This window comes from Micropterus salmoides, unplaced genomic scaffold (assembly GCF_014851395.1).
Source record: "Micropterus salmoides isolate LMB-PRFRI ecotype aquatic unplaced genomic scaffold, ASM1485139v1 Ms_hic_scaffold_13, whole genome shotgun sequence".
NCBI lineage: Eukaryota > Metazoa > Chordata > Actinopteri > Centrarchiformes > Centrarchidae > Micropterus > Micropterus salmoides.
This window is the reverse complement of record NW_024040374.1, coordinates 11,448,669-11,467,106: the sequence shown is the minus strand read 5'-3', so window position 1 is coordinate 11,467,106 and position 18,438 is coordinate 11,448,669. Positions and strand designations below refer to the sequence as shown.

The following is an 18,438-nucleotide window of genomic DNA, read 5'->3' as shown; positions in this document are numbered from 1 at the left end:
TTTTTTTTTTTAAGCTTAGAAGACATCTCCGGACTTGAAGCCATCTGACATGTTAGCAAATTAAAAAATAATAGCTGATAAGCAAATATTCTATGATTATTGGTTAAAGACTAGAATAAGTATTTTTTGAATAGGCACAGCTGTGCAGACATATTAAATTCATCCAGATACTGAACATTACACCAAAATTCACATTTATTCATGACAGTTAAATCTTTACAATAGTTTCTCTTTCAAAAGTACAAATGATTATTTTTATAATTATTTATGAAAGAAATTTTAGTTCAGTAACAACTAAACATTACATTATTATTATAATTATTATATATATGTAATTTTACTGCTGTTTCCTCTTCTTGCAGGAGTTAAAAACATAGCGATCAGCTTTTATGTATAAAATATTTCAGACTCTTGTGGTTGACTTTTTATAAATGTTTCCAAAGCGCTGATGTTCTGACGCCAGTTCTACTTTGGAAAGTCCTCCCAGAATTCCCCAGTGGTCTTTTGTTGTCATCAGACCGCCAGCTGGACCTGCTGGGCTCTGTAGGTGTCAAAGTCTTCGGGAAGAGTGTCTGGAGAGAGAAACCACAGGAAGAGAAAGAACTGTTAGAGCAAACGAAGGAAAAATAATAATTTCACACAACACACCTAAATTGATCAGAATGCTCATTCAGTTTTTTATGTTTACATGCTGGCTATGCCTTCTTTAATCTTTTTATGTATGTTAACTTCATGTTGAGCTTTTTTCAACTATGTAGCACTGTAACAACTAAATGTGATGTCCCTTAAATATTGTTCATTTGTAAAAAAAAAAAAAAAAAAAAACTTCTATCAAAATAGACTAATAATCATTAAAATTCATTAATTAATTATTTTAATAGTCATTAAAATATGCAAACCCAAATGCCAATGTAATTGTGACAAAGGTCAGAAAATGAATTGTTGAAGGAATGAAGAGCACTTTCTGGACACAGAATCGGACACTTGACTCACCGTTGCAGCGATAACGCAGGTTGGCCCAGATGATGTTCTCCTGGGAGAAGCAGAAGACTCCAAGTCTACCTCCTCTCATTGTGGCGTCAATGATAACACCTGTGTCCGCCACCATCTGAGGACCCTCGTAGAAGCGAACTCTGCACACCAACAGACCACAGGTAACAAACACCACAGGAACGAATGGATTCAGGATTTGTGGGAGTTAATTCTTAAGCAAGACTAGTTAGGGGCAGCTAGGTTTATTTTTTCTCTTTTGGTAGAGGTTTCTCCCAACTTCCAGTATTTGTGCTAGCTCCACTAAACATGTCACGGACCCATCTAAATGCACACAGTTGAATTGATAAATATATTTCTCATGTAACTACCTCAGACAAGTACTTTTTTTCCCTAAATAGGGAAAGTATTCCTTTAACTCAGTCAGTACCTGATGTATCCGTCGGCAGGTCGGTGTTGGAGGAACCAGCGGTAAGAAGTCTTGTCCTTCCAGCCAACATTGCGAGCATCTTTCCACAGGAGTTTGACCTGGTCACTTGTGTCGCCTGTGTGCCACAGAGCGTTCCTCAGATTTTCACCCGGACCCGTGGTCGACTTCACAGCCTTTTCAACACCACAAATGACAAGAAGCATCTCTCTTTGAAACGTCCTTCGATTGCAGTAAATCAGTTAGCATAGCATGGCAACTCTTGTAAGTTTGTGTAATTAATCGCTCATAAATAATTTATTACTGCTTTATGGATCAGTTATAAGCTGTTAATAAGAACAACATTTTGGTTGCCAAGTTGTGAAAAAAAACATCCTTCAGCCTGCTTTTCTTTTTAGCTCTTTTATTAATTAACCAATCTGGATGACCCTCTATTTATAAACAGTTCTTTAACATGTACAACTGCAGACTTGATGGATTAGTGTGAGAACATTTTTTAATGGTTTATTAAGATTTATAATGGCAGGTGAGTGACTTTTGCAGCACTTTTCCAGAAGGCAAGTGATTGAACAGTCCATTAGAGGATCTCCTAGTGAATTAGAGAGGGCTACAAAGAAAAGCAAATTCATGCTGGATGAGGTTTTTCCACAACTTGGCAACCCAAAATCTATTCTTATTAATGGCTTACAACTGCTCTATACATTTACATTAATCAATTATTTATTACAGCTTATAAACCCTTTATAGTGGGGTGCCTTATCAGAAAGTGGTACTGGTATTTCTTATAACTCAAGTGCTGTTAAACTGTTAAATTTCTGCAACAGTCATGTTTGCAATTAAAGTACATAATAAAACCTAATTATACATCAGTTAAAGAGTTAAATTAAAGGTGTCCCTGAGTATAACAGTACTACGCAATCCACAGGAGGACATCAGCTAACAATCTAAAATTTGAATAGGCCTTTATCTTAGCATTGGTTTTTTCCGGTCACCTTCAGTTGGATGCCTGGTTCTGCCACGGCTCTGAATGGGTTTGCCTGCCAGTAGATCTGTTCCACCTGCTTCCACATCACCACGTAGAAACTGGAGCTGTCCTGGTACCCGAAGATAAATCCTGCGTAGTCGTCGTCCGTTACCGTGTTTACATGAAACGTCCCTTCAAAATCCACGCCGCTGAAAGCTGTGTAGCCTGGTGGAGACATCGTTGCACACAGGTGTCACTGGGTGTCTCATAAGACAAACAAAGTGCTGTTTTAAAGTACAATGCGGAATTTATGCAATCTTTGAACGTCATGAAAATTTGCCTCACTTTATATTTTGTGTTTTTGGTCTGAGTGAGTGGGAAATGGTTAGAAAATGTCTTTACATGGAAATCCAGAACATATGTTGCTTATAAAAGAACTCCAAAGCTAAATTTTTTGACCCATAGCCTGATGATCTTTTTTTCCTGCATTTGTAATTTAACTAAAACCATGTGTACTTTACTTCTAATTTAGTACAAGTATAGAGTATCTCCCTGTAATTGACAACGTTCAGAACTTAGTTCAGTCTACTAACATTGCACAATGTTGTAGCATACAGGCCTACCATACATTTCAGTTACAGAACTTAAAGGGATGCACCTATTTAAATAAAGGGTGGACTCAGGATACTGTAAATCACTTTATTTTAAATAGTTAGACATTTTGAGGAATACACCTGTTCGCTTTCTTGCTGAGCATCAGATGAAAAGCTAAATAACACTCTCATGTCTGTGCGCTAAACATGAAGCTACATCCACCAGATTAGCTTAGCTTAGCTTAGCATAAAGACTGTAAACAAGGGGAAATAGTTAGCAGACATGTTCACTGTCAGCTTTAAGAGGTGCTAATTTTAGGATTTCGTTACCTTCGGTCAGACCCAGGCTAGCTGTTTACCCTTCTTTCCAGAGTGGTATCAGTCTTAAACCTCCCTTTAAATTTTATTAGTGAAGTTTCTACCAATTACAGGTTCATCCTAAATACCCACTGGAAGGAAATGAGGAAAATATACATAGCAAAAGGTCCAGTGACGACATAATCACGTTCATGTGTGTCATTCCATGTGAAAAGGCTAAAAAAAACACACCAGTATAATTCACAGAAGTCTTGCACAAACTTCCAATCAATAGATCACAAAAAATATACAATGTAAACATCAACCTCTCATCTTTTAGCGTTTTTTTGTATCCAGCACTTATCCCACTGAGGGTTTGTGGTTGGGGACACCACCGCTCTAACCTAGCTGTATCCTACTTACTATTTAACTCAGTTTCTCAAAATGTTTGAACTGTTGCTTTAGATAGCAATGCTCTTACCAACAGCCAATCCAGGATCACTGTTCATAGTCTGGACAATCTCTCTTCCCTGCACCAAAAAAAGAGTGGATTTAAGTGAAAGTTCATCGAAATAAGAAGATGTTCAGTATTTTGGGACACAAAAAAAAATATAAACAAGACAGGAAAAAACGCTCAACCTGGTTCAGCACCACCCAGTTGGGGTCGATCTGTGCATCTCCCTCCGGATCTAAAACGACCGTCTGGTACTCTCTGAAGTCGGTGAGGGTGACCTCGGCGTTTTCTGGACAAACGTCGATGGTGTCGATGATAGTGTCATTGTCGAAATCCTTCTCGCATACATTACCCACACCATCACCTGAAAAGATACAGTGTCATGGACTGAAGAGCAAAACATTTTCTTTATTTGTTTATTCCATTAGACGTGAGATAAATTAAAATTATGCTACTGTAAGTCAGGGGCATTACTGACCGTTGGAGTCCTCCTGCAGGGGGTTGGGGATCAGACGGCAGTTATCTGGACCAGGTGGCAGCAGGTCTGGGATGCCGTCATTATCATCGTCATCATCACACTCGTCTCCCTGGCCATCCTTGTCGGTGTCCAGCTGGGAGCTGTTGATGACGGCTGGACAGTTGTCCCGGGAGTCTTGGTGACCGTCACCATCGCTGGACAAGAGAGACTTTTACTGGCACATGCAGATTCTGGTCTCCTCCAATACACTCCATACACAGATCAATAAAAGTTAACGTGTGTGATGTGATTGATAAAGTCACACAATACCTGTCCTTGTTAGTGTCACATGGGTCTCCAATCAAGTCGTTGTCCACGTCCGTCTGAGAAAGATGAAATCAATTATTATTAGTATGAAATTGAACTAAGTCTGCGTGACACACCTTGTACACTTCCACATCACTGCAGCAAGGTGAGGTGAGGAGCTAAACCATCACAGATTTTCGCTGCTGTTAAGTTGTTTTTTGCTTTTTGTGCAGATGTCATTGGTCAGTGTTCTCTTAAAGGCCCTTTTGGCAAAGTTACAACAGAGATTTCTGTCTGTTTTTTGGTGGGCACTGCTGAAGAAGGTGATGTCATTTTTTGCAAATTTGTTATTTAATCAAAATCTGGAGTTGTTTGTTTGTTATGTTACAAGGCCACTGTGTGTCAAACCACACCTACACAGTTTAGGTGAAGCAGCATCTTTATTATGATTGTTTATTAAGTCATGAATATTTCATATTTTAAAGATTTTTCTGATTTTAATTCATCTTCGGGCTGGACGATAAGGCCAAAAATGATATCACGATAAACATTTCATATAATTTGACATCAATAAATATCACGATAAATGCCAAATCAAACATGCATGAGAAAATTAAGAAAAATCTTTCTTCAGTCCCCTTTCTTCAACAAAATAAAATAGAAAAATTAAGAGCTAATTTGTTTGTGATTCAAATTAAGTAAATCAAATATATATTGGACATTTATTGACCAGTAGTTATATTGTTATTGACAAAAATTATATCACGATAATTATCACTATTGTTTTATTACCCTGCCATAATTTGTCTTTGCTTAAGATTTCACTGTTGCAACCACACCCATTTGCAACGTTCCATATCCTATTTCTTCCATATACATTCTTGTGCTTTTTGTCCATAGTTAAACCTGTATGTACTTACCAATCAAATTAACTCAAATACATCTTCAGAGGTGACATTTTTAGCTTACAGAAGCAGGTGTTGATGTTTGATGAGATGTTTGTAAAAGAGCTTTCTGACCTGGTCAGGGTTTGGAATATAAGGACAGCTGTCGCAGGCATCTCCCACTTTGTCGCCATCACGATCTTTCTGGTCAGCGTTGGGAACCCTTTTGCAGTTATCCAGGTGATTGAGGATTCCTGAGATTAAAGTGGGTATGAGGGAAAGGTTGCTCTTGCCTTAAAACTCCATCTCTGTCTGTTTTTTGGGATACAGACTTAATTAAGCTGTATTTACTGTGTGTGTCAAAGAATCATAACTCACATTATAGCCCTATCTGATAAAAATACTAGTACAATTAATCCAAATTTGCAGCTTTAAATTTACGTTTTAATCCACTTTTGATTAGCTGCCACCTGCTGTTCATAACTCAAAACATCAGTACTATAACAAATCCTGAAGGGACAGTGTGCACAAAAAAAAGAATACTAACCATCTCCATCAATGTCTTCATCACATTCATCACCAAATTTGTCCACATCTGTGTCTTTTTGGTCATTGTTTTTGACAGCGCGGCAGTTGTCACAGGCATCGCCAAAATCATCCTCGTCAATGTTCCTCTGGTCTACGTTAGGCACCAACACACAGTTATCCTGTAAAGAAGCTGTTTTAGTCTCTGTAAGAATAAAAAAACATATGTGTACACATACTGTTCTTTAATTTTGATGTCCTTTAAATCATTTTACTATCCTGTTACTGTCTTTTATGTACAAACTTGTGTGTTGAGGATCCCGTCACCATCTGCGTCCTCATCACAGGCGTCTCCAATTCCATCACTGTCAGCATCTTCTTGACCAGAATTGGGCACAGTGAGACAATTATCCTGGAAAGCAAAACTCTCACTATTAAAGTAGACAACAAGAGGGAAAACTTCAATCAGCTCCAATTTTTTGGAGTTTGCAACAGTGTTAGATATACAGTGTTTTGAATCAGTTTCTCCTACTATGGAGAACATGTTTGAATTCAAGAAATGCTAAAACTAGTTAGTTTTAGTTTAGAATTTTGGTGTCCCATGGTGGTCACACGGTGGTTGTTTCCATGTTGTTGCCTTACAAATGGCTTCAGTCAGTACCTTTACCGGCATGTCAACAAAATCTAACTTTATATACAGTATATACTTTATATGCCTGTAAATATTTTATTCAGTGCAGATGACTAAATTGTGATCGCTTGTGCTAATGACCAATGTTTTTGTCTCCCCAGTTTTTAAAGCTTTCTCGTGGACATAAAGGAGACTCACCTTGATACAGTTCCTCTCAGGACAGTCCAGTTTCTCATCGGGGAAACCATCTATGTCAATGTCAGCCCCGCAGAGATAGCCGTTTCCAGCCCATCCGACCCCACACTGAGGACAGATAATGTTTTATATACTGCACAGACTCTTTTCAATGGTCCTGTTGTGTACTGTATAACTTACCAAATGACCCTAAGTGCTCAACAGACCTTTGATTTCACAATATCTGGCACAAGCAACTTTGTTCGAAACAATATAACTTCTATATTTAAAGCTGTACCTGCCTGTCTCATTTAGAAGAACTTAATTTACTGCTACATCTATTTTAAGTGTATATTCTAGATTTTACACAAGCAAATTATTGTGAAGGGTCAAAGACAGAGTGTATTGTGTTATTCACATGGGAAAAGTGCACAAAAAAATCTCAACCATGTCAGCTTCCCATTAGCCCAAGTCCACTTTCATTGTCATTGTTGGGAAGTGTAGTCAGCAAAGAGAAACTAGTGAATCAAAATTGAAGATCTTTACACTTTGCAATCATAAAACATGTAAATCCTCACTCTTACATCAAAAGTATGAAACTGCCCACTTTTGCTCTGAGAAATATGAGCTCAGAACGAGAAGTGGAAATTTGATTCACCTGACACTCGATTTTACCCTCTCGATGGACAATGCACTCTGCGCTGGCGTGGCATGGGTTGGGTTGGCCATTCCCACATGCTCTCTCAGGCTTACAGCCTCGTCGCTGATCCCCAACATAGCCCGTCTTACACGGTCCACACCTGAACGAGCCCTTGTGACACAGAGTAGTACACATTAGTATTGTTGTTAGAGAACTTCTAAAGAATACACAAAGCAGCAAGAGGGATAAACTATGCACTATCTTGTATTTTACACGGGTTATACTGGGTTATATTTATTTTACCACAGTTATGCTCCTAACAAACTGAGTTTGTCCCAAACATGTTGTTCTTCTTTGTAGTATGAGACACAAAACACAGCATAAGAATTCTGACAGTGTGAGAACTACAACAAAGCAACTAATCAGAATATGACATTAACTGACACAGTCTACAGTGGCCAATGTTAAATTGTAAGCTCCATTTCCAATTTTCAGTTAAAAAAAACAAACAAAAATATGGAGGCAATCAAAAAAAGTTGAAGCCTGTGTTTTTGTTTGCTGCAACATCACAGAGCGGCATGGATGGATGATACGAGTTGATGATATCCCTGCTTGCTACATTTTTATAGCAAATCAAAAGTGATAACGCGAAGCTTGACACAGATTGCGACCAATTGCGACATGCAATTAACCTGCAAATTGCTGTTATTACACAGTTTAAAGAGGCCTTAAACGGTACTGTAACCTGAAATGATTATAGTTAATGCTAAAATGTATTGTAAGTAAACACGTCATAAATTTAGCCATCTAACTTGTGTCAGAAATATCTATCTAAAATTTGCTAACATTATCCATCATAAGCTACTGGTCATACCAGACCAAGTGAGGCTATAGTAACAAAAAATCTGCATGTGTTAAATTGAGTGCCTTGTCTTGTTTATGAATTCAGCTTTTCTTTCGTAAGAGAAGTATTGTGTTATTTTTTCTTTTATAAGTTACACAGTCTTGCTTTAAGTCATGTTTTTGTTACTTTACACTTTTTCCTGAGAGCTCACTGAGAATTGTCCTTCCCTCTGGTGAATTTGTATTTTCAACCTTACGTTTTTTCTTACGGGTTTATGAGCTATGGGTCACTTCTGTATATGAGCCACAGATTTCCCTCAAATGTGACAGACAGTGATTTATTGTAAACTCCTGGTGTTTTCACTCACAGGTGTGTTCATGCAGACAGAGTTCACCACACATCCTCCGTTGTTGGAGCCTTCGCACTCATTGATATCTTTGCACACCTTGATAGGAAAAACAGGCAGAAAGAACATCCAAAGACTTCAGTGGATCAAGACTGGAATAAGAGGCAGGAAAAAAATGAAGTGCAGCAGAGTTAAGACACAGCCGATGTATTTAGGATTCATGTGGTGCTGAAACAGACCAGTGCACGCTGTTTGACACACTGTATGTGCAAAAGAGAGTGAGGGGGTGTTTCAGATAAATGTAGGAAAGAGGTGGTGAGAAGCAAAGATAAACATGTTGAGGTGCAGAGGGGAGTTTCTTCTACAGGTTTTGTCAAAAACAATCTTAAAAAGAGTAGAAGTTATTTTAATTAATTCAGCATCTTGACATTTTTCGCAGCTCTTTTTAAATGTTTAATTACATAGGTTGCTTAACAAAAACTGTAGGTGACTAACAACATTGTTATATCAGTATTATATAAAAAATCGAAAGACTGATTAGTATCAGAATTACATCTTATTGTCTTATAAGACCTTGTTGAATTTCCTCAACAAGGTCTTATCTTAATATGTAATAATACATCATTATTTGTTTGTTGATTATGAAAGTTAGCAAAAAGTATAATATTGTCCTCTCAGTTTTAGTGGAGTAGAAATAATGTAGCATAAAATGAAAATACTCAAGTAAAGTATCTCAAAATTGTACTTAAGTACAGTACTTGAGTAAATGTACTTAGTTACTTTTCACCACATGAACTGTGTTTGTTTGTATCTGTGTGTTCAGTGACGCTGACCTGTTTGTTGGCGGTGGCGTATGCGAGGCCGACGCCCTGGACCTGGGGGCCAGTGTATCCAGCAGGACAGGAACCACAGCGGAAACCCGGGGAGGTGTTTATGCAGCGCACACCCATGTGACACGGCATCACAGTACACTGCCAAGAGCAAGAGAACACACATCAAGACATTCATCAGGAGTCCAAAGCTGGTTCTATTACACCAGTTCACTAAGACCATTACTTTCAAATGGGTTTTGATCTTGAGTTCAACATATGGAAGTTCATTAATGACAATTTTATTAGTTTTGAAATTAAAGACCATGTATACCTACACAGGTGTTTTCACTCATTCAGGCTGATTAAAAATCTCTTGGAGTTGTACCTGACAACTGGAGTTATGCTAGTAATTACATGAAGTCACTAAAGTACAAGAACCAATAAGAATGAAAGAGATGTAACTCTCCTATCCTAACAGTTTTGTAGACACCCCTGGGTGGGCCATAGGTGAATTGTTGATAATCGAATTGAAGTGACTTCTTCTAATGTTGAAGAGTCACTTGTACTATTGATCCCAATGAGAATCAACATATACAGGAACTCTGCAGCTTTTTACATTCTTATTGAACGCTCTGCTTTAGATTAAACTATCCAACAGTATTTAAAGTAATTAGCTAAAACTTAAACAGATATGTGTACAATGTAACATACACACGAATGCAGAAGTAATATTAATCCAAAATGTCATATATAATAGTTAAACCCTGTCAGAAAGAATGACAATTGAATGTATTTACTTGTTGTGGAGTTTTTTCACACTGTGGTATTGCTACTTTCACTTAAGATCCGAATACTTCTTCCGCCACTGACAACCTGCTGCAATAATATCACATGGATGTGTTGTATTATGTTTTATTTTATCATATCATATCTCTGCGTACCTCGTCCACATCAGTGCAGTGGGTACCGTTACCCTCCATGCCTTCAGGACAGGGTCCGCACTTAATACCCTGAGGTGTCTCCTTACACTTCACCCCAGGGTGGCAGGGATTGGGCACACAGGAGGGACGAGGCTGCATTCCTCCCATCCCTGAGGAGACAGAAGGTCAACTATCCTCTGTTTCAACACATTGAAATGTCTTCACATGCTGATTTATGTCATCTCATCCAAATTGTTGTGACGGATTCTGTAGTATTTTAGCTTTAAATAATGATATGGAACGCCCATCAACATATAGAAATATTGTGCTGTTGTTAGCCGTCAGCATAGATTCATCTGGCCGACAACCAAAGCTTCAAATTCCTTTGAAAAACTGACAATCAAGTGTGAAAACATTGTTAAATTAGAAAAATGCTTGTGTTGTAAGTACTGATAAGAGTGTCTGTTCAGCTGGTTAACTCACCACAGGCTTCACACTCCATCACAGTGTTCTTCAGGAATACTATCTCTTTTATCTGGAAAATTCAATCAATCAACATTAAGTTGATTTTTGGTTTATTTAGAGTCTATCAAACTCAATCTAATCAGCCGTCCAGGTTTATAAAAAAGGCATCATCATTTTTTAATTCAAATTGATTAATTAAGATAACTTTTGAGTTTATGTTGTCAGTAAGGCATTCTGGGATAGTGTAAATTGTACAAAATCCATAACATCCTGTTTTATCTCTTCATATTTCAAATGCATTTGATTTTATTGGAAAATGATTGGTTATGAGTTTAACTTTCTGTTTCAGTCTCATCTTTACTGGCAAACACAAACACACATGAGCTCCTAAGCACAGAGACATATGCATTGTGTTTAGATACACAAAATGTAGATCATCAACATTATGAATAGATATATATTAACATAATTCTTGCTGTCTAAATGTTTAAAGTGTTCTTCACCTGTTGTTTCAGAAGCTCTTTAATCTCTGCCAGTGCAAGGTTCGTCATTTTAATCTGACTGATAATTTCTCCATCTAAAAAGGGGCAAAAAAATCAAAAGATACATGATACAATCACAGGTATTATAACCAGCTGATTTACCCTCCTAGTGAACGAGTCCACACATATACAACTTGATTTTCAACTGTGAACTCTGAGACAGTTACAAATGCATAATGTGCAGAGGGTTATACTTTTATTTACGGTATATTACGTTACTATATTATTCTTAGGAATGTTTTTGTCTTGACACTTTACTAACAAACCCTAATTCTTAAGTTTTGTTGTCTTTTTTAATTGAAGCTTATTAGTAATGTTACCATCAACCAGTGGTGGGAGAAGTACTTCAATATTTTTTTCTTAAAGATCCCCTCCAGAAAGTTTTTGGTTAATGTTCTTTCTCAAACAGAGAATGGGGGTGTGGTTAATAGTTAGACGTTATTAATTACCATGGCAACCAGAAACTGACCAGCTGTATCTGAGTGTTAGCTAAGGATATACTGTGTTAACATCACAACATTGAATTGTTTGCTATTAGGTATCTGGCTACAACAAAACTATTGGTCGTCTAATACTGGCAGGTGTATTACCAAATTCTTCTATAAAACGTCTCTGGTATTACTTACCCATACTAGAAACTAATGTGCGAGTATCAGCCATTAGCAGTCATACAGTCTATCATGCACTACATGCGATAATTCCCACTACGTGTTATGGTGCTCTTACTTAACCACAGGGGGAGATCTACTAGTTTGTTGAACTGTGCTATGTTGTCCACAGTGAGAATAAAATTGTGTACTTGATCTTCTACATGTAAAGTTGGCTTACTATGAATTTTACTATGAAGATAAATAGTAAACTGGTGATATTATTATGCTGTGTTCGGTACTTTTCTGGACAGCAACATTTGGGTGAGGGTGTGTAGCTTCCAGCCAAGAACAGTGTGCAGGGTGTGAGGAAGCTATGAAAATAGCTGGCACAGCGCCAAAAACCCCCACACGTATAGTGAGGTGAAACACCAAGTGGACAAAACTCGTTCCAAAACAAGAGTGAATTTGGGGTTGGCTCTCACAAAGGTAGTCAAAGGAGTAGAAAGTACAATATTTGCCTCTGAATTGTAGTGGAGTAGAAGTATTGAGTAGCAGAAAATGGAAACACTCAAGTAAATTAAAAGTACCTTAAAATTATGCGTGCGTGTGTGTGTGTGTGTGTGTGTGTGTGCACAATGTGCATACCGGTAGGCACGTCTATAAATAAACACGTCAACCGGTTTTGTTCAAACACAAAACAAACTGATGTAAAGTTTTGTTCCATGTCTTTGCATAGAGCTCATCAGTCTTCCTGATGGCTGAACATCTGTGACCACAAGCAAAAATGGACATGTACTACACAACACACATGGCCTCCTGTACAACGTGATCTACTACCTGTCAAATACCAAAGTCTAATTCCTGACGTTCCTCAGCCACCACAGGCCTCATTTGTATCCACGGCCCACGCATTCTCTGGAGTCAGAGATGTTTTGATTGCAGCTGCAAAATAGATTTTCCAGATATGGAATGATATGGAAGATTTTCTGGATGATACATTTTTCAAGCTTGTGTGCTTACAGGAACTTAACTCTGCAGGCATTTGTGTTTCTACAGTGAAATCCAGTAAGTGTTCCAGGTTTGAATATAATCTGGATTTTCAGTGCAAATTGTCCTCTTTCAAACTTTCCTACAATCCAACAATGAATGTGTCACAGTTAATAGAAATAGAAAATTTCCTTTGTGCGACTGTACATCTGTCAGAGATGAAAATGATGATGGTGAGCCTTATACAAAAAGAGTAGTTCACCTGACTCTTGAGTAGCACCAAATGCCCTCTGATTAAAGAACTGCTGTGTGATTAACTAGGAGACAATGAGATGAACTACAAACAGCATAAAAAGGTGGATGGCAGGTTACCGAAGCTCTCTCCAAAGATAAGTTACTTGTGAATTAATGTGGCTTGTTCACAAGGCCTGGTTGTCTTATAATCGGGTGGTGTTGACTTAAACAAATAAAATACAAAAATTCAACAAAGTTCACTTTAAATCTGCAATAGAGTTGTGAACACAACATTGACATACCAGGGATCTGGCATATCTGGCTCTTTAGTCGTTAAATGCTCCACTATGTTCAGAAGCTAGATGCTAACTGTCTGTCTGCTGTTTGGTGGTGAGCAGGTAGTGTACAGTGAGTTTTTACAGCTTTTTGGCTGCCTGCTGTGTCCAAAAATGACACACTGGGAGTGGTGAGAATGAGCCAAAACACTAAAGTTGCAGGGCAGACAGCTAAACAATAAGCTGAAAGTTACTATAAAGCTCCATAAAGGGGATCTGCAGCTATCCTTTTCACATTATTTTCATTATAAAAATATCTGTTAGCCACTAACTTTTTCACTTCATTCACACTGAAAAGAAAAAACAGTTATTCTCTCGATGACAGATTCATTAAGCTTATCTCGAATCAATATGGAATAGTCTGGGATTTTCAGGTGTGGTCAGATTACTAATTGTGATTTTAAATCTACTAATTGACCCAAACACTCGTCCACCACCCCCCTTCCCCTCAGCCCCTCCAAATCACTTAGACCCCCACATCTTCCCCCAGAGGAGCCGTGCAAGGGCAGAAATCTCCTGAGTGTGAAGTGCAGGAAATGTGGTCTTCCCATTAGTAGCCACTCTGTTTACTCAATGGATTCCACAGCAGGAAGAAAAGATACTGGAAGTAAATCACTCTCACTGCTAATAGAAAGCTAAAGGAGACTTCTACAACAGAGTGCTCAGTGATTGTTTTCCCTCACTGCGTGCAAGTGAAGGTTGTGTACTCAGAAAAGCTTTGCACAGAAATAAAACCCAAATTGCTCATTTATATTGTAAAATACTGATGAAACAATAGAGAAATTTAATTAAACCTTGGTTTAATTTTTCTTTTCATCCATCTCAGAGATTTTACTCATGTTGTTTCTCAATTTGTACAGATTCTATGTATGTAGTATCAATAAACTATACTTTGGATTGAATAATGGTCGACACTTTATATTCATACTTTTTTATGTAGAATTTTTCATAATTCATGTAAGTTCATGTAAATACTGGGGAATGATAGTGGCAAATTTAAACCACCAATGCCTCTCTGGCAAACATCTAATTAGAGAGATTAATCAAGTTTTATTTTATTGACTTGTTGTTTCCCACCTGCGTAGCCCAAAGCAAAAATAATGACTCCAAAATACAATATATTTTTCTCACCTCTCTGTCCTGCTGCAATGTGTCCTCCCATGCAGAGCGCACAGGTCAGCCCCAAATACCACAGCATGGTTTAACCTGAGCTACAAAATGTTACTGTTCAGGTGCAGCAGCGTCGCCCTGTCTCTCTCTTCTGCCTACAGGCCAGACTCAGTGCTGGTCCTGCAAACCTGGTTCCAGCAGTCTTTTCTTCCCTTGCTCTGGTTTTTATAAACCCGCTCCACCTCCCCCTCCCTGGCATCAACCCCGTCCTTTCCTCTAAAGCTCCACTGCAAACCACTATTTCACAAGTTCAAGAAATGGGAATAGGAGTTTTATTACACAACACATTATACCCTCGCACATAGCATCAACCTCTCTGCTTTCTGTTTGAATGATAGTACTTCATTTTGGGCCTTAATTTTGTACCAAAGAGACAACTTTTTTTTTGTCAAAGCTCTTAAATCGCCTGGTTGATTAGCTGGTTAGTTGGTAAACAAGAAACTACAATTTGGTCTGTATTAACATTTGACCAAAAGGTCTGAATTTACTTGTTCAGGATAATTTTACTGTTTGTTTAATGAAAAGGTAATTTTCATTTTCATCTTCATACCTTTACTGCAGGAGAATTTTCCATACACATTCAAAATCTTGCTCGCTCGATTAGGTTTAAAGTTATTGGTGAAAGACCGTTCTGAGAAGAAATTCAATAACTCCACAAGTAAGGAATGAAAGTATTTGCTTTAATATGTTACCAATTTATGATTTGTCCACGCTCTTTTAATACACATTATAAACTTTGTGTTTGACATGCTGCATTGCACAATAACCATTATTTTTACATTGGCTGATTATCAGTAAACACAATGTACACAAATGTATAATGTTTCCTTTAAGTAGCCTCTGACATCTGAAGTAACACAGAAAAACCACAACTCTGTTTTTACGTAAAATCTGAAAATACAACAAACCCATGTTTATGGGTTCAGGATTACAAATGCATTGTGTGTGTGTGTGTGTGTGTGTGTGTGTGTGTGTGTGTGTGTGTGTGTGTGTGTCTCAGTGATGGGATCAGCAGATGGTGGTTACATTCCTGGCAGTGACATTTTTTTGGGGGGTGGAGGGGGTTGGTCCTGATCACAATGATTACTCAGATTTTACAAATTAAAGTCTGTTTATAGGTTTGAAGAGTACTACTGCATGTGTGAAAAGAGTTTTATAAAACCTGTAGCTCCAGAGGGAGCTGAATGAAGTCTGATAAATTGCCTCTGCTGATGTCACTTGAGTCAGATTCGGTTGAGGCTGAATCCTCCAAGTCTGAAAATAAACTATATTTATAATATACGGGTGTGAAGTGGTGTGGAGTTAGGAAGAAGTGAGCATATCTCCTCTGTAGCCTGCTCCTCATCTCTGCTTGAGACTAGTGGCTTGAAACATTAGGCGCTACTAGCATAAGACACTCAAACCTCTCACAGAACTTCCGGTGGTCGAGTTGCATTGTAGGTAGCCGGCAGGTTTTGACAAGGAAGAAGAATGTGTGCAAGATTGATTTTGATTTTGACTATCGACTTTATCTATCTTGAGTCCGACAATGTGAGGAATGCAATGCTAAATCAGTGGAGTATTTTTTTAAGTGTTGAGCAACAGTTTAAAACAATCATGCCTGCCACAAAACATGCCTGCTGTGTTGCTGCTGCATGTTGCCTACTACACCTAAAGTTACCTGAGCAAACAATTTCTTTAACTGCTTTCTTTTAGTGTGAGATGCAGACTTAGTTTAATGAACCAAATCTCCCAGTGCTTTTAAATTGTGAGCGCTTAAATTTTGCCTCTTTCAAGAGCATTTATGTAAATGTGTCAGTTAAAATGCTAAATTTTAGACCATTAATTATTTTAGTTAGTGTAATGTTTTATAATATTATTATTATTAGGGGTCCAAGCCTGAGTGGGCTGGGAACCCGTGAATGCAAGGCATCGCGGTTCCCAGTACCAGCAGAGCTGGGAACCCTATTGTAATTGCTCGGATTTTTAATATTTTTTTCTTAACTGATACTGCGGCCTAGATGGTAACTGCTAGGGATGCCATACTCACAAGGTAGGTTCGCAGCCTCATGAGTACCTCAGGCGCAAAAATCTGCACACTTCTACCTATAGGGGGCGCTATAAGCAAGGTCAACGCGTTTGGGCTTGGAACTCCCGCTCACGAAGGTGGATATCAAAAACCTTATATTCACGTGTTCGGGGGATCGAGCTGAATCTCGTGGTATAGGCCACGCCCATTTCCGCCTAAACTTTTTTTCGCTACATTGCGAAAACTGAATTTTAATTAACTCCTCCAAACTTGGTGCGGATAATCTCTGGACCAAACTGATGAAAGTTTGTAGAGGAAATTTTGATCCCGCAAAAATTGTCGCAATTATATGCTAGCAAACGTTTGCCAAAAATGCTACTAACAGGAAATGATGTCATATTTTCACTTTGGAATGGCCGATCGACACCAAATTTGGAGCATTAATGTAGGAGGCCCCCCTGAGGGCCTGTCCAAAATTTGGTGCAACTCACCCCTAGGTGGCGCTATTTAATCCGAAGAAATTCTTCCTCTCTAACCACACAAGTCACATTGACATATAACCACTGCCGAATTATTCAGCATGGTCCCCTTACTACAGGCCCTAAAGTTCACCCAAATATACCCATAGGTGGCTCTGTTATTGCAGATTAAAGATGGCAAAAAAAATCCCATTTACTTACATGCATTTTATATCTCCATAACCACAACTCTGATTGATATCAAATTTGGGCCAATTGTTCCCCATGGGGCCCTCATGACACCTGAAAAAATTGGTGCAATTCAAAAGTTGCCGCTATAATCGAAGCTGAAATACCGTCGGACAATCCCATTCATTTCAATGGGATTTTCAAACAAAGGACATTTTGCCTCATAACTACGGACCACTACCTCGCACATTCTTAAACCTTTGTCTAATGTGTTTGGGGGATGCTGCTGATTCATATGGTGTAGGACACGCCTCTGTGCGATGACCTTTTCATTTTGCCAAATCTCGAAAACTGGAAAACCTATTTTAATTAACTCCTCCGAAGCTGCAAGCCCGATCGACAACAAACTTGGCACGGATAATCTCTGGACCAAGCCGAACAAAGTTTATAGAGGGAATTATAAGCTAACATGCGTTTTTGCGCAAACGCTAAAAACAGGATGTCATGTCAGATCTTACATTTGCAATGTCCGATCTACACCAAACTCGAGGACGTTATCTGGCACGCCCTCCCAAGGGCCTGTGTGAAATTTGGCGTCAATCGGCCTCTAGCTGGTGCTATTAATTGGACATCAAATAACACTACCATAGGCATACATTCATTTGACATCTCCATAACCGCAAGTCCCTTTCATTTATAACTCTGCTCATTTATTCTCCACGGGCCCCCCGAGCCGCGGAGAGGCGCCAGGCCAGGGGGGTCGGCTTGCGCTGGGAGGCTTGGACCCCGCTTACAACTGCTTGCAGTTCTAGTTATTATTGTTATTATATTGAGCTATTTAAGTTCAAGTTGTCATTCATTTGCATCTTCTACAGAAATTATCCAGTTTTCTCATGAGTATCAATAAGTTTCATGACACCAAGGAGGATAAAATAAACCTTTGGACTGCATTCTCTATACTGCTAAGATGATTTCTGTATGTGAGCTCCAACAGTGCTGCGAACATAACCAATATAGCTTTTACCTCCCTGATCTTCTCTGCTGCTGCAAGGAATGTTAAGGTTAAAGGTTGAGTGCAACAACCTCCTGCAAAGTTCATTAGTGATGCTTTATTGCTTCTGCTACAAGAGTTTGTCAGCGCAGCAGGGGGCTTCCAGGTTTCTCAGGACGTGACCTCAGGCTCACCTCAGACCTTT

At 38.6% G+C, this 18,438-nt stretch overlaps 1 protein-coding gene across 1 annotated transcript; it reads right to left on the bottom strand.

Moving 5' to 3' along the window:
- Positions 1 to 177: 177 nt before the first annotated feature.
- Positions 178 to 14,728, bottom strand: LOC119900527 (cartilage oligomeric matrix protein). The gene is made up of 19 exons (XM_038715556.1): positions 14,549 to 14,728; positions 11,233 to 11,306; positions 10,748 to 10,799; positions 10,286 to 10,434; positions 9,366 to 9,503; positions 8,554 to 8,631; positions 7,361 to 7,513; positions 6,727 to 6,831; positions 6,202 to 6,309; positions 5,920 to 6,079; positions 5,508 to 5,626; positions 4,513 to 4,565; positions 4,204 to 4,397; positions 3,911 to 4,089; positions 3,753 to 3,801; positions 2,410 to 2,606; positions 1,421 to 1,593; positions 994 to 1,133; positions 178 to 572 (listed from the first exon to the last, which is right to left on the bottom strand). The coding sequence occupies exons 1-19, from the start codon at positions 14,613 to 14,615 to the stop codon at positions 514 to 516; spliced, it is 2,247 nt and encodes a 748-aa protein (XP_038571484.1). The 5' UTR covers positions 14,616 to 14,728; the 3' UTR covers positions 178 to 513.
- Between the last annotated feature and the right edge of the window lie 3,710 nt (positions 14,729 to 18,438).

What these genes read in the sequence shown, in the direction of transcription:
- LOC119900527 (XM_038715556.1), bottom strand. Translation starts at nt 14,615, where the DNA reads ATGCTGTGGTATTTGGGGCTGACCTGTGCGCTCTGCATGGGAGGACAC. An exon ending in GATGGAGTGTGAAGCCTGTG is followed by an intron (nt 10,435 to 10,747) that starts GTGAGTTAACCA and finishes CTGTCTCCTCAG; the next exon opens with GGATGGGAGGAATGCAGCCT. An exon ending in AGGGTAAAATCGAGTGTCAG is followed by an intron (nt 6,832 to 7,360) that starts GTGAATCAAATT and finishes ATCTGTCCTCAG; the next exon opens with TGTGGGGTCGGATGGGCTGG.